Source organism: Camellia sinensis, chromosome 2 (assembly GCF_055761805.1).
Source record: "Camellia sinensis isolate YWXY chromosome 2, ASM5576180v1, whole genome shotgun sequence".
Lineage (NCBI taxonomy): Eukaryota > Viridiplantae > Streptophyta > Magnoliopsida > Ericales > Theaceae > Camellia > Camellia sinensis.
The window spans coordinates 156,587,633-156,601,138 of record NC_138962.1 but is presented as its reverse complement, the minus strand read 5'-3'; the positions used below and the strand labels follow the sequence as shown (position 1 = coordinate 156,601,138).

General features: G+C 48.0%; 1 protein-coding gene across 1 annotated transcript; it reads left to right on the top strand.

Annotated features, from left to right (window-relative positions):
* The first annotated feature begins 8,302 nt into the window (after positions 1–8,302).
* On the top strand, positions 8,303–12,045 carry LOC145819720 (uncharacterized). Its single transcript, XM_082913612.1, has 4 exons — positions 8,303–10,409; positions 10,503–11,088; positions 11,171–11,269; positions 11,476–12,045. Exons 2-4 carry the CDS (start codon positions 10,690–10,692, stop codon positions 11,818–11,820), a joined length of 843 nt encoding a protein of 280 aa, XP_082769738.1. The 5' UTR covers positions 8,303–10,409; positions 10,503–10,689; the 3' UTR covers positions 11,821–12,045.
* Positions 12,046–13,506: the final 1,461 nt, after the last annotated feature.

Below are 13,506 nucleotides of genomic sequence, written 5' to 3'. Positions count from 1 at the left end.
AGGGTACTTCAGCATCTGATGCAAAGTGGAAGAGACTACTTTGACCTGGTGCAACCACGATCGTCCCAAAAGTAGGTTAAAGGTTGCGGGAACGTTCAAGACATGGAATTCAATGTGGTGTTGTCCTGGACCAACCTGAGTCTGAATTTTGACAGTCCCCATCACTTCCCTGCTAGTGTTATCGTATGCTCTGATCACTTGAGTAGTTGGCACGAAGTCCGCGGGCTTTAGCCCGATTGCATACGCTGTTCTGGTCGGGCAGACATTAATAGCGGACCCGGTATCAACAAGTACCACCGGTATCCACTTGTCTCTACATTCCATGGAAATGTAGAGGGGTTTGTTGTGATTTATGCCCTCAGGCGGTAGTTCCTTGTCTGAAAAGGTCAATGCCGGGGAACCTCCTCCCGGGAAAACCAGCCCAACCAGCTGTTCGGGTGTAGTATCTATGGAGAGTTTGGACTTGTCCATAGCAGATAAGACAGCTTGTCTATGTACTCGCGACGCCATAAGCAGTCCCCAGATGGAGATGTCTGCTTGTATCTTCTTTAGCTGTTTCAGCACGGCTTCCTCTTCAATCTGCTTCTCTTTTTGCCTCTCGGCTTCTTTGTCTTTCCCGGATGTCTCGGGTTGGTCTAGGTGCGGGGGCTTGAAGTACCGCCCACTTCTCGTCATGTGATCAACCTCATCGAGGTACCAAGTGTCGTCCGGTTGGCCACTTCCCCAGTCTTCGTCTGTGTGGGCAAGACATAAGTCATCGTCTTCCCACCACATTCCGCTGGCATTCAAAAGGCACCTGTCCGGTTCGGACACGCTTGTACTCACAGCACTTTCAGTTTGCATGCCCACAGCATCTTCTGTTCTTGTGCCCGCAGCACTTTCGATCCCCTCATGGATTTTGGCTTTCCCGGTTCTCTCAGAACCCTGCTGTTTTATCTGCGTCAGTGCAGTTTGTTGTTCAACCTTCCCCGCATTCACAATGCTTCCGTCCAGAACGAAATTCTTCGTACCGGCGCTCTCCGGCAATGTAACCTGACTTCCGGCCCTTCCGGTCACAGCTGATACTCTCGCCCCTGCCGGGCCCTGTTCTGGTTGGGATTCTCCCACTATATCTGGTTGATCATCGAGCTATCAAGTGGCCTCTGCCGATTCCTCATAGTCGAACCAGTTGACTGCCGTATCCCCTGATTCTTGATCATCGAAAAACTGTAGGTTGGCAAAGTCCTCCTCCACAGCTGTCAGATCATCTGCTCCTTGCTCAAATCCATCCCCCTGGATGACACACAACTCTCCCTTCTCTGGTAATTCTATACCCAGTCCAATCCGGCCCGTTGACAAGATGTACTCACTTGGATCATAGGCTTTCCCAGCAAACCTCTGTTCAATCCCGGACTCAACAATCCCATTTTCTCCTGAAGTCTGCCCTGCCCCATCTTTGATGGTCACCACCGTCGGCTCTGGTTGGGTTATGGAGATGTCCAACATGCCCAAGAAGTCAGTGCAGTCGGGGAGGAACACCTTCGGCTTGGGTAGGTGGGTAGGAGTAATATAGCTACTGGGATCGTAAGACACGACCCCAGTCTGGATAAGGTTGACTCTTTTGGGAGGTGGAGTTTGGTTGTGTGTAGGGAGGGGGTTGGTTGTGACGTTAGGTTTCTCTGGCGGCAAAATCACATTTTTGTCAACGAGGTCTTGAATCTCGTGACGCAGCCTGAAACATTGGTCAGTATCATGGCCGTGCTACTGGTGATATGCACAGTACTTGGCTGGGTTGTGAGAGGGAGGGAGTGGGTTTGGCAATGGCCTCGGCTCTAGGGGTTTTAGATGCCCCTTTCTGATCAAGACCCCCAGAGCCTTAGACAAAGGCATGTATAGTGGGGTGAAGGTTCTTTGGCCTCTGGGCTGGTATTTAGAGGTTTGAGTACTGCTTCCGGATGCACCGGAGAAGGGTGTGGCTGCCATGGGCCTTGGAAGGGGAGGGGAAATAGTGGTGACCATGCTCACCTCTGAAGCTCTTGTAGTTGCAGCGCCGCTTGGGCCTGCATTGTTGTTACGGTTGAAAGTCCTCCTCGGTTGTTCCCTATCTTGGTCAATCAGACCTTGCTTCATCTCATCCTCAATTTGCACCCCCATCTCGTGTAAATCTAAGAAAGTGGGAAAGGGGAGTACAATCATTCTCTGCATCAACTTTGGTTGGAGATTGCGCACAATCATCCGGATTTGGTCTTTATCAGTGGGCCTCAAAGTCATCATCGACGCCTTTGCCCTCCATCGGGTTACAAAATCTGAGAAAGTTTCCTTGGGCTCCTGCCTTGTCGTTTCGAGATCACGAGTTGTAATCTCAATCTGAGTGTTGTACGAGTACTGCGCGACAAAGGCCTCTGTCATTTCATCCCAACTCCTCTTTACTTCATCTTCTAACTTTGCGTACCAGATGACGGCTACACCCGACAAAGTCCGGAAAAACAGCGAAAGCTTTTGTGGTCGGGTCAGGCCCATTGGCCGCAGGATGTTTGAGAATAGCCGAAGATGGACCATGGGGTCCCCGGACCCGTCAAAGCGGTCAATTTGCGGCATCTTGAACCTATCGGGCAATGTCACGGCCACGTCGGTATATCTATCCTCGATATCCGGAATAGCCTTTACCCCTTGTGATTTCTTGAAGAGCTTCTCAAGTTTGCTCAGTTTCAGAGCTGTGTGGTCTATTTCGAACTCGAAGGGAGAGTCCGGGTGGTTGGGTGTATGGGTCTTGGACAATTGAGGCAGAAGCGGGGGCGGAGCTGGCCCCGTTGGAAGGTTCGTGTCCTCTTGTAGGTTTTGGATATTTGGCACGGTGTTCTGGGTGTTTGGCAGAGCGTTCTGGACAGTAGGTGCCTGCTCAGGTAATGGAGCCCCTGGCGGAAGAGGGACTTGATGTGAAGCAGATGCCGCATTCTGCTGTTGCAGTCTGGTAATTAGCTCGGCCTGCTGGGCCATGACCGCGGCCTGCTGTTTGGAGAATTCTGCTTGACGGGCGGCATCCTCTTGCATTTGTCTCATGCTCTCCTGCATCTGGCGCATTAGGGCTTCCATCCCTGATGTATTTTGCTGATCCATCCGACTAACTGGTATGTCTATTTCTATAACAACAATCGGGACCTCAGTTCTATTGTCCTCCGACGGAGTAACCCACTGTTCTGATAACCTCTGTTCTGACACACTGCGCTTTCTCGGCTTTCTTCTGACAACGGGGGGTAGAGAATGAAACACTGGCTGTCCGTCAATTAGATCCTCGGATCGATTGAGTCGGCGACCTCGTGTCCAAAGTGCTTGGGGAATATCTACTGGGTTGGAAGCAATTGTGCTAGAACTGCCTCTAGTAAAAAGATAAATAAAGCAATAAGGAAATAAATAAACAGATAAACGGACAGCATAACAGCTTAAAGTAAATGCATGACACACAGCCGGGCATAACAGCACACAGTCGATAAGCTGAATACACACTGTCCTCAAACACTGATTATTATCCCTGTATCACTGTCCTCGAAACTGAATCTCTGATACCCGCAGATAACTAATTCTCAGATACTGACTGATGCCCGCAAGCCTGATGCCCAAACTCATACACTGATACATGCATTCCCTGTAGAGACGCACTCTAAAGCACATAACAGATAAGTGAGAGCCAAAACACCCCTATGTTGGGGTAGGATTTCCCTGTCCTATTTTGTCAGGAGCTAGGGTTTCACTACGCACACAGTGGTTTCAAACAACCTATAAACGGGTAAGCAACCTGTCCTAGTTTGGAATGGTCACTATGGATCCGAATATGCACTCGGTCGAATGGTCAAAGAGGGTGCCCCGGTAAAACCGGGGTTTGTGTTCCCATACTGGCAGAGCCCACAATCGGTCAGCCTTATGGTCATGCCTTGACAAGACAAGCCTCCGGCAAACCGTTCAGGAATAGCAGATGGCAAACACGGTGTCCTAGGCGCACCAATGCAAATGCAATGCAAAGAAACACACAAGTGTAGCCAAAAACAGATATCATGAGTTCGAGTCAAGTTCTCTAAATCCCCAGCAGAGTCGCCAGAAACTGTAGGCGTCCCCGAACGCCCCGGGAGGGTGAGTCCCGTTTTATTCATTTGGGGTCACTACAGCTCAGGACTCTCAAATTGTCACGGTTCTTAATCTGAACCAAAGAGTCCAAATCCGGCAAATCGTTTTGAGAAAACAGATTTTTGAAAGAAGTGCCAAACATGGACTGCTTTGCCAGATACAGAGTCGCCACCTAAATGTTTTATTTTGGAAAATTTAGGAAACCCTGACTCGTTGCCTAAGGCCACGTGTCCGTCATCACCAAAGTTGCCTCGGCTCGGGAACTTGGGTACGATTGCGGAAGGTCACTTCGTGAGCACCTCCGCTCGCCCGATCAAAGATCGGCCTCTACTAACCATGATATCTATTTTTGAAAACATTGTGTGTTCTTATTCCGGTTATTAGCCTAGATTACTATGTGATGCGCACAGCATACAAGTATAGACTGGATCGCCTGAATTGGAACAAAACATTTCATGTTTGTTTTTGAAAGATGGTTTGCTACTCGCAAGTAGGCTTAAAATGCAAGTTTTGCCACCCTCGGGTGGGCTTAGAAAAGATGGTTTTGCCACTATCTAGTGGGCTTAAAACAAACATTTGATGAATTGTCCCAATCCAACTAACCCAACCTTCACCCACCGGCATTCAGGCAGTTATATCACATAAGCATATAGCCTCATGGCAAGCATGCTATCATGGCAGTCACTCACACGCATGCAAGGATGCTAAAGCATAAAACTCACCGAGTACTCCAAGCCAAAACAAAAGCTAATTAGAAATCCATGCATGATCCTAATTATATAGAAACGCCTAATGCAACACATGCAAAATACAACTATAGCAGGCTCGGCTATTCTAAACATGGCATATGAGATACAATAGCTAACATGTATTCAATTTGGAATTGAAAATACAATGCAGTTAGTATGATGCGCCGAGCTCGGTGCATGCAAAACAGATGAATGATGCAAACATGCTGTCATATGGTATGCTAATTGAAATATGCCCTAATCTAACCATCATAAGCTGGTAAATAAAAGGGAGAAAGACGTGGGGTTGGAAGACATACATCCCACATACGCACACTGATTATAATTATGCCCTCGCGCAGAGGGTCCGAATAAATATACAATCCCGAACAAAAGAATAGTACAGTCCAAGTAAATATTACAGTCTAAATATGTGCAAATTCCTAATTAATTAACAAATTAACTAAGAAAATAAATAAACTGGCATGCAAGCCAGGGACTGCCTTGATTCCATTCCGGATGATGAATGATTCATGCCCGGGCTGCCTTTGCGCGGAAATCCATGATGATGCCCCAATTAGCCTCTGTTTGCACCTGTTCTTGAAATGCGTGCCAACCCTCGGAAGACCGCTGATTCTTGATTTGCTGCAACAGAGAGCAGGAAAGGGGCATAGCAATGTATTTTCACAAATGTATGCATGCCTCGATCCTCGTGCCACCAATCACGCATCTCGATGCATGATGGCCGAGGAGTCGAATTGCAAAATTTAATATGAAATGAATGAACATGAAAACACAACAAGACCTAACTCCATCATGGATGATCCGGAGTGTCGGTGACTAGGGAATTGAGACACGTTCCGTCACTCGGAGTATGAAATGCACCTCGTTTCCCATGCCCGGGCTAACTCCTATCCCGATCATGATACAATATGCATGACATGCATGAAATGCAACTAAGATACAATCCTAACATACACAATGTCATGGAATGGCATACACGCTGCACGAGGTAATATACAACCGAGCATACACAATGCTATGGATAAAATGGCATACGCAATGCAATAATGGGCTTACACCAACATGAGAGAGCCTCAGCCACACTCACATAGGAGGCCATCAGATGAAAACAAGACGACTCGAAATACGTGCGTGCGTGCACGCAAACCGAGGACCGACCCTCAGGCACCGAAATGCCACTCTAATGAGACATGGCAAAGACATGGAATATGATATGCAAACATGCAATTTTCAGAGGCAAAATGAGATGCAAAACAGCCCCGAATCATGGCGAAATGACACCCGATGCATGGAATTTCTCCCGAAATGCAAAACTAGGTACATGAAATGGCTTACAGCTATACAAAACATGCATAATTGGTACATGGAATGAAAAGACAGAAGCAAGGAAGCCCCAAAATAAACATTTTTACAGTTCAAAGCATGGCCAAACAGTAAGCACAAGTGGGACTAAATTATCATACAAAAATGGCTCCGCAAGGGAGGCAATGAAGCAAGTGGTAGATGCAAAGCCCAAACAGAAAAAGACTCTTCTACAACACTGAAGAGGGACAAAAAATATGACTACTTACAGTTTATGGCAACCTCCAAAACAATATAAAAGTATGCTCAAAATGCCATGCAAGGTAGGGCCCAAAAGAGGTCAAAACACAAAGTATACAAAACATTCATCAAACAGCCAAAGACCCTTAATGAAACATGAAGAGGAGGCCAAAATAAGACTGTTTTCAGTTCTGAAAAGAGCCCAAAAACAGAAGCATCCGAGGCTAACAAATCATGCAAAAATATGGCCAAAAGAGAGATATAATGGCAAGTGATAAATGGAGGCCTCAAACAGCAATGAGCCCTTCAACAATGTTGAAGAAGGGCTCAAAATAAGCAACGTTTCAGTTCATGATAGAGCTCAAAACAATTTATACACAGGCCAAAAATATCACACAAGAAAATGGCATATAAGAGGGATAATGAAGTAAGTGCACCAAGGAGGCCTCAAACAGTGAGAGGCCCTGAATGAAACATGAAAAATGGCTCAAAATAAGCTTAACTTAAGTTAGGGTCGGAGCCCAAAACAGCAAGCAAATATGACTTATGTATTGAACAAAATATGGACCGAAATGGGGGAAATGGAGCTTACCCTTGAAGACTTGACTTTGGCACCCTTTTGGCTTGAGTTGCAGCACTCTTAGGCCTTGAAGAATGACCTCCAGCTGCTGGAATGAAGGATGGAAGGGTGGTGCTAGGTGGTGTAGTGTAAAATGGTGTAAGGTTTGAAGGATTGGAGCTTGGAGATAGAGATGGAGAGAGATATAATGTAAAGGCTTGAGAGGGATTTTTTCCAACCCTTGGGACAGAGCTGGAGGCTCTGTTATGTAGAAAAAAAAGGGGGAGAAATGGAGGGAAAAAGTGAGGGGAAAATGGATCAAGTTTCCCCCCAAAAGTTGTCCCCCGGATACAGGTTTTTTGGGGGGAAAACAGATATACAGCTGTAATGTACTCACCCTGAGGAGCAAGGCCGGCCAGGTTTTGGAGCTGCAGGTGGCCGGCCGGCCACCCCCCATGGCCGGCCGGCCATGGGTCAAAAGGGCCAAGGTGAATTAATGGCCGGCCACCACAAATTGGTGTCCTCCCATGTGCCCTCAACACAGCCCTGTGGTTCAAAATTGGCAACAGTGAACCAGGAGAGAGAACAAGCCATTTTTAAGAAGGGTTCAAAAGGGTCAGGTGGAATTACTGGCCGGCCACCAACTTTTGGTGTCCTTCCATGTGTGTACAACACAAATATGGGGTTTAGGGTGCAAGAAAATGGCCCAAGGGTGGTCAACATTGGCTTGGAAGTGAGAAAAAACGGGCGTCGGAGGGCGCCGGAGGAATATAACTGGTTGCTGAAACAATTGCTGGCCTCCCACCCTTCTGCGGCCTCCCTGGTGATGAAACAGAGGTACCTGCCAAAAATGAACGAAAACCGATGCAAAACGAATGTTCGGGGGCTAGAACGCGCAGTTCGGGGCCCCGAAAACTGCCTGTTAAGCACCGAAAGTGGCATTCGACCACGAAGTGGGTCTCTCAGACCTCAGTGTCCCTCAAAAGGGAGTAAATAAGAAGCATGCCAAAAACCAGAGCAAACGGAGATGGTTAAGCGGTCCCGAACCGAGGCACACGTCCAACGGTCCCGAAAAACCAGAAACCGGGCTCGAAAATGGGCAAAATGGCCTACAGCCACAAAATGTAGCCCACGGCCCCTGAGGGATGGTCTACGGGACCTCTCCCTCCCCTCAGGAAAAGAAACAGAGAAAACCGAGTCTGGTTCGCAAACCGAGGCAAGGCACAGAAGAGGGTTCGGAAATCCGGAGGCAGGGCTCACGGTCGCGACTCTGAGACTTCTGAACGAGCACGATATGCAACGTCACCAAGCGCTCAATCGGTGATGTCTGAGTCTTAAGGTCGGTCAAAAATGGGGTGTCTACAGCAGCCCTAATACTGATTTTCTGAACACACAGCCCAAATTGTTTGTGAACACGCAGCCCACACTGATTAAGGGTTGAACACGCAGCCCAAACACTAATTTTCTGAACACACAACCCAAATTGATGGTGAACACGCAGCACACACTGATTAAGGGTTGAACACGCAGCCCAAACACTAATTTTCTGAACACACAACCCAAATTGATGGTGAACACGCAACACACACTGATTGAGAGTTGAACATGCAGCCCAAACACTAATTTTCTGAACGCACAGCCCAAATTGATGGTGAACACGCAACACACACTGATTGAGAGTTGAACACGCAGCCCAAACACTAATTTTCTGAACACGCAGCTCAAATTGAAGGTGAACACACAGCACACACTGATTTTCTGAACACACAGCCCAAATTGATTGTGAACATGCAGCACACACTGATTGAGAGTTGAACACGCAGCCCAAACACTAATTTTTTGAACACATAGCCCAAATTGATGGTGAACACGCAGCACACACTGATTGAGAGTAGAACACGCAGCCCAAACACTGATTTTCTGAACACACGGCTCAAATTGAAGGTGAACACGCAGCACACACTGATTGGGAGTTTGAACACGCAGCCCAAACACTAATTTTCTGAACACAGCTCAAATTGAAGGTGAACACGCAACACACACTGATTGAGAGTTTGAACACGCAGCCCAAACACTGATTTTCTGAACACACGGCTCAAATTGTTTGTGAACACGCAGTCCACACTGATTAAGGGTTGAACACGCAGCCCAAACACTAATTTTCTGAACACACAGCCCAAACTGATGGTAAATACGCAGCACACACTGATTGAGAGTTGAACACGCAGCCCAAACACTAATTTTCTGAACACACGGCCCAAATTGAAGGTGAACACGCAGCATACACTGATTGAGAGTTTGAACACGCAGTCCAAATACTAATTTTCTGAACACACGGCTCAAATTGAAGGTGAACATGCAACACACACTGATTGAGAGTTTGAACACGCAACCCAAACATTGATTTTCTGAACACACGGCTCATTTACTTTACTTTGCGCGCAGCCTATTCATTTTATTTGCACGCAACTTATTCATTTTATGCTGAAACACCTATTCATTCTGAATGTAGGTGACTTCTCGCAATGTGTGGGGGTATGGCTCTACTACGGCGAGAGACTGGTATGCCGAGCTCCCGGAGGCTGTTCGGGATTTGGTTGACTTGACGGGGTTTGGGCCCTTCTGTACTGGGCAATCCCGTTGCCCTGCTAGGAGGACGCTGATGGCTTCCTTGGTGGAGAGATGGTGGGACACCACCAACTCCTTCAATTTTTCCGCTACGGGGGACTTGACTATGACCCCCTTTGACTTTGCCGTACTGACTGGCCTGGACATGGGAGGTTGGCCTATCCCTTACGATGAGGACATGGGTCAGTGGGAGGCTGCCTGGATATATTTGCTGGGGGCTCGCCCGCCTGTTGATAGAGCTTCGGGGAGAGTCTGATACACCTGGTTCTCTTCCCATTTTCGGCGGGTGGAGATGGAGCCCGAGACTCCTGATGAGGCGGCACAGTATGCCCGCGGCTTCCTGATGTTCCTCTTCGGGACCACTTTGTTTGCCGACAGGGGGAACACTGTAGGGCTCTATCTGCTGAGTACTTTGGTGGACCTATCACAGGTCAGACGATACGACTGGGGTGGTGCCGGCTTGGCTACCCTTTATTGCTATATGAGCGCGACTTCCCGTGGACGGGGGGACTTACTTGGCGGCTATTGGAGAGCCTGAGAGGTACTTTCTGCCCTCTTGATTTACATTTCTGCTCCTCATTACTTGCACATTGTAGACATAGCGCACTTTATACTCTGTATCGTGCACTTTGCCCTCAGCACTTCGTATTCTGCTTTGTTTTCCACAGTTGTGGGTCTATGTGTATTTCCCGACATTAGCCCCGGAGATGGTGGTAGAGGGACCTCTCGTGACCCCATACTCACTGGTATTTGAAGGCCAGCACCGGCCAAGACCTCGGGAGTCTCTCCTTTTTCTGCGGCAGTATTTTGACACGGTGCGGTCGACGGAGGTATTTTAGAACTCTCAGTTCTTTCTGCTTTCATCTTTGATTTGTCCTGTACATTTTTGATTTCTGCTTGGTTTATACGTCTATTATTCGCAGATTACATGGCAGCCATGGGCGCCTTTAGGTGAGGGTCTCCGATTCCAGTTTGTCGGAGGGTGGGGTGCCTCCCGGTACAGGATCCTGTTCGAAGGGCCAGTTGGCAGGGCCTGGTTTTTGGGAGACCGCTTCTTGCGTCAGGTCTGGGGGTACACTTCTCAGGACCCTCCTTCAGCACCCCCAGTTGATGCGGATTGCTGATATGCTCTTTTCCCAGGATGTTGTTAATGCTATGCTGGGTACTGATGCCTTACTACATCTGGAGGAGGGGGATTACGCTACTTACCGCCACATATACCTGATGCCTCCATTGACGGGAGCTCGTACTCCGACGATGAGGCCTGTTGGCATGCCATCTTCGAGCCAGGCCCGGGCTCGGGCTGCAGACGCCCCTTCCACCAGCAAGGCTGGCACATCTAGAGGTGGGGGTGGATTGGTTCCCCTGATTCCTCCGACTTATCCTCATCCTGGATGGCCAGACATGCCGACCGAGTTGATAGGATGGCGGTACGGGACCTTCTACATGATTCCGATAGAGCCTCCCATGCCTGACCATCGATACGTCATTGATCTCGACTCACCGCTGGTATGCCCCACTATTTTTCATCTATCATTCAAACACTTAGACATTCCTTTATTCACTGATGATTATGAGCTCGTATCTGCAGCCACCCAGAGAGTACATGGAGGGGGTGATCGGATTGGTGGCCTCACTTGAGGGCATGGTCTTGCGGAGAGAGGCGCAGCTGTCCGTCATGGGTTTCCAGGTACTCTTTAGTTTTCTGGCATTTATCATACTTCTGATGATATGCTGATTTCTACTGCATTGATAGGCTACTTGTGTAGAGCACATCTGACACACACCTTATTTATACACTGTGTTTATATGTACCCACTTCATGTAGTTTTCTCGTATCTGCATTTGATGTACATATTTGGACTGATGTATTTGAATTGAGCTTTTTATTTTCAGATGCCCCCGGTATATGCTCAGCCGCAGGCCAGGCCACCTGGGCCTTATCGCGGGGGGGGTGGACCACCCGGGCCTTTTCGAGGAGCTGGGCCATCCAGGCCTTTTCGAGGAGCTGGGCCATCCAGGCCTTTTCGAGGAGCTGGAGGGGGACCGTCTCGTAGGCGCAGGGCACACATTATAGAGGAGGAGCCCAGTGAGGAGGAGGAGGAGGAGGTTGCAGATCGTCAGTCGGAGACATCTACCGATAGAGAGGACGGCTCCGGCCTTGGTTCCGGGAGTGGAGGCGAGGCTGAGGGGGATCCCAAGGATGACGATTCCGTTGGCGGCGGAGAGTCTATTCCGTAGAAGAGGACGAGGAGGGCCTCTTATTCCTGCTCTTGAGAGCACAGATGCAGCTGTTTCCTGTTTTATTTATCTTTTTGCTAGTAGTTGTAGCACATTTGTACATCATCAGGCAGTTTTATTTTTGTAAAACTTGTGCCTTAGTCTGTAAAATGTTGTAACAAGCGAGGCATGATGGAGTGAAACAGTTTTTGAAAAAAGTGTTGTATTTTAAACTCTTAGCATCATATCGCATCATTTTGCACCATAATGAGATTGAATGGAAACGTGCATTGTGCATTTTGCCCAGTCAGGTAGTGAAACGACGCAACAACTTAACTTTCTAAGACATAACAAAATCTTAGCAAGTTTACAACTCGATAAGCAAAACACAATAGTATTGACAACTCAAGACTCAAACAAAATTGCTTAAACAGAGAGTAACAACTCAAAAACACGAAACACGACAGCTCGATAAACAACTCGATAAGCAAAATGACAACTCGATAAACAAAACAACAACTCGATAAACGAAACAACAACTCGACAAACAAAACTTAACAAAACAAAGTGTACTTCGGACGATTTGGGCAACGGAACGCATCCGAAACAGAGGGGAATGGAGGCCTTCGACACGCCCGTTGCAGGGAGATGCTTGAAACTTTCTCTCGGAGGGTACAACAAGGCTAAAGACACACATTGGAGCATGGCCGGCTACTTTTGGGAGCCAGCCGGCCAGATTTATTGCAAAGGGGAGACCACCGGCCAGTTTTTGAAAAAGGAAATGGCCGGCCCGCCAGAAAAGGTGGCTGGCCGGCCACTTAGTCCAGCAACCGTCAAATTTTTGACACTTGTCCCCCGAATAGTGTCTTTTCCTCTTTAAAAGCCTTAGCTCCGTGGTTCATTTAATTCACCTTAGTTTTGCACCAAAAATGGAGACGTTTCTCGTTGAAAATCTCACAGCTTGGATCGTTTCTCTAGATGGTTCGGAAAAGATGAACTTCCGGAGTTTCGGCTTGAATGCACTGTTCATGCTGAGTCGCACTCCGCTGCACCTTCCTTTCCTCCATGTCGCGGCGAGGTTTTGGAACCCGGTGACGCATGTCTTTAGCTTTGGTGGGCAAGAGGTATGTCCGACTTTTGAAGATTTTCAAGTTTTGATGGACTCTGAAGGTCATGAAGAGATCTTGCCCCAGTTTCGCTTTGGCCACGCCCAAGCTTTAGGGCGAATGTGTGGACTCACCGCACATGACGCTCGGTCTCTGATCTATAATGGGGAACTGGATATCCTCGGTCTGATTCATCGCTTTTCTGACGCTGGTGACCGCAACAACCATTATTGGCAAGGTCTCCGACATCACGCCCTTTGCTTGTGCCTGCTGTCTCACTTTCTGCTTTCCTCGGGCTTTGGCGGATCTAGCATCCGTCTGATTGAAGTTGCTCAAGGTTTGAAAGAAGGAAAGAGTTGCATCGCCATGACCTTGGCTGAGACGCTGATGGGCTTGGATGCTTTCCATCGCCGGGAGACGACTAGATTTGCTGGGAGTCCACTGTTGCTGCAGGTAATGTTTCCCATCCAATCTTACATATGTATTTGCTCACATCACTCGGCCCTCAGGCTCGATTTTTCTCACAAAACCCTTGTCTTACTTTTCTCTCATCGTACACCTCTCTATTCTTTATTCTCTCATTTTTCATCCCTTCCCAGGT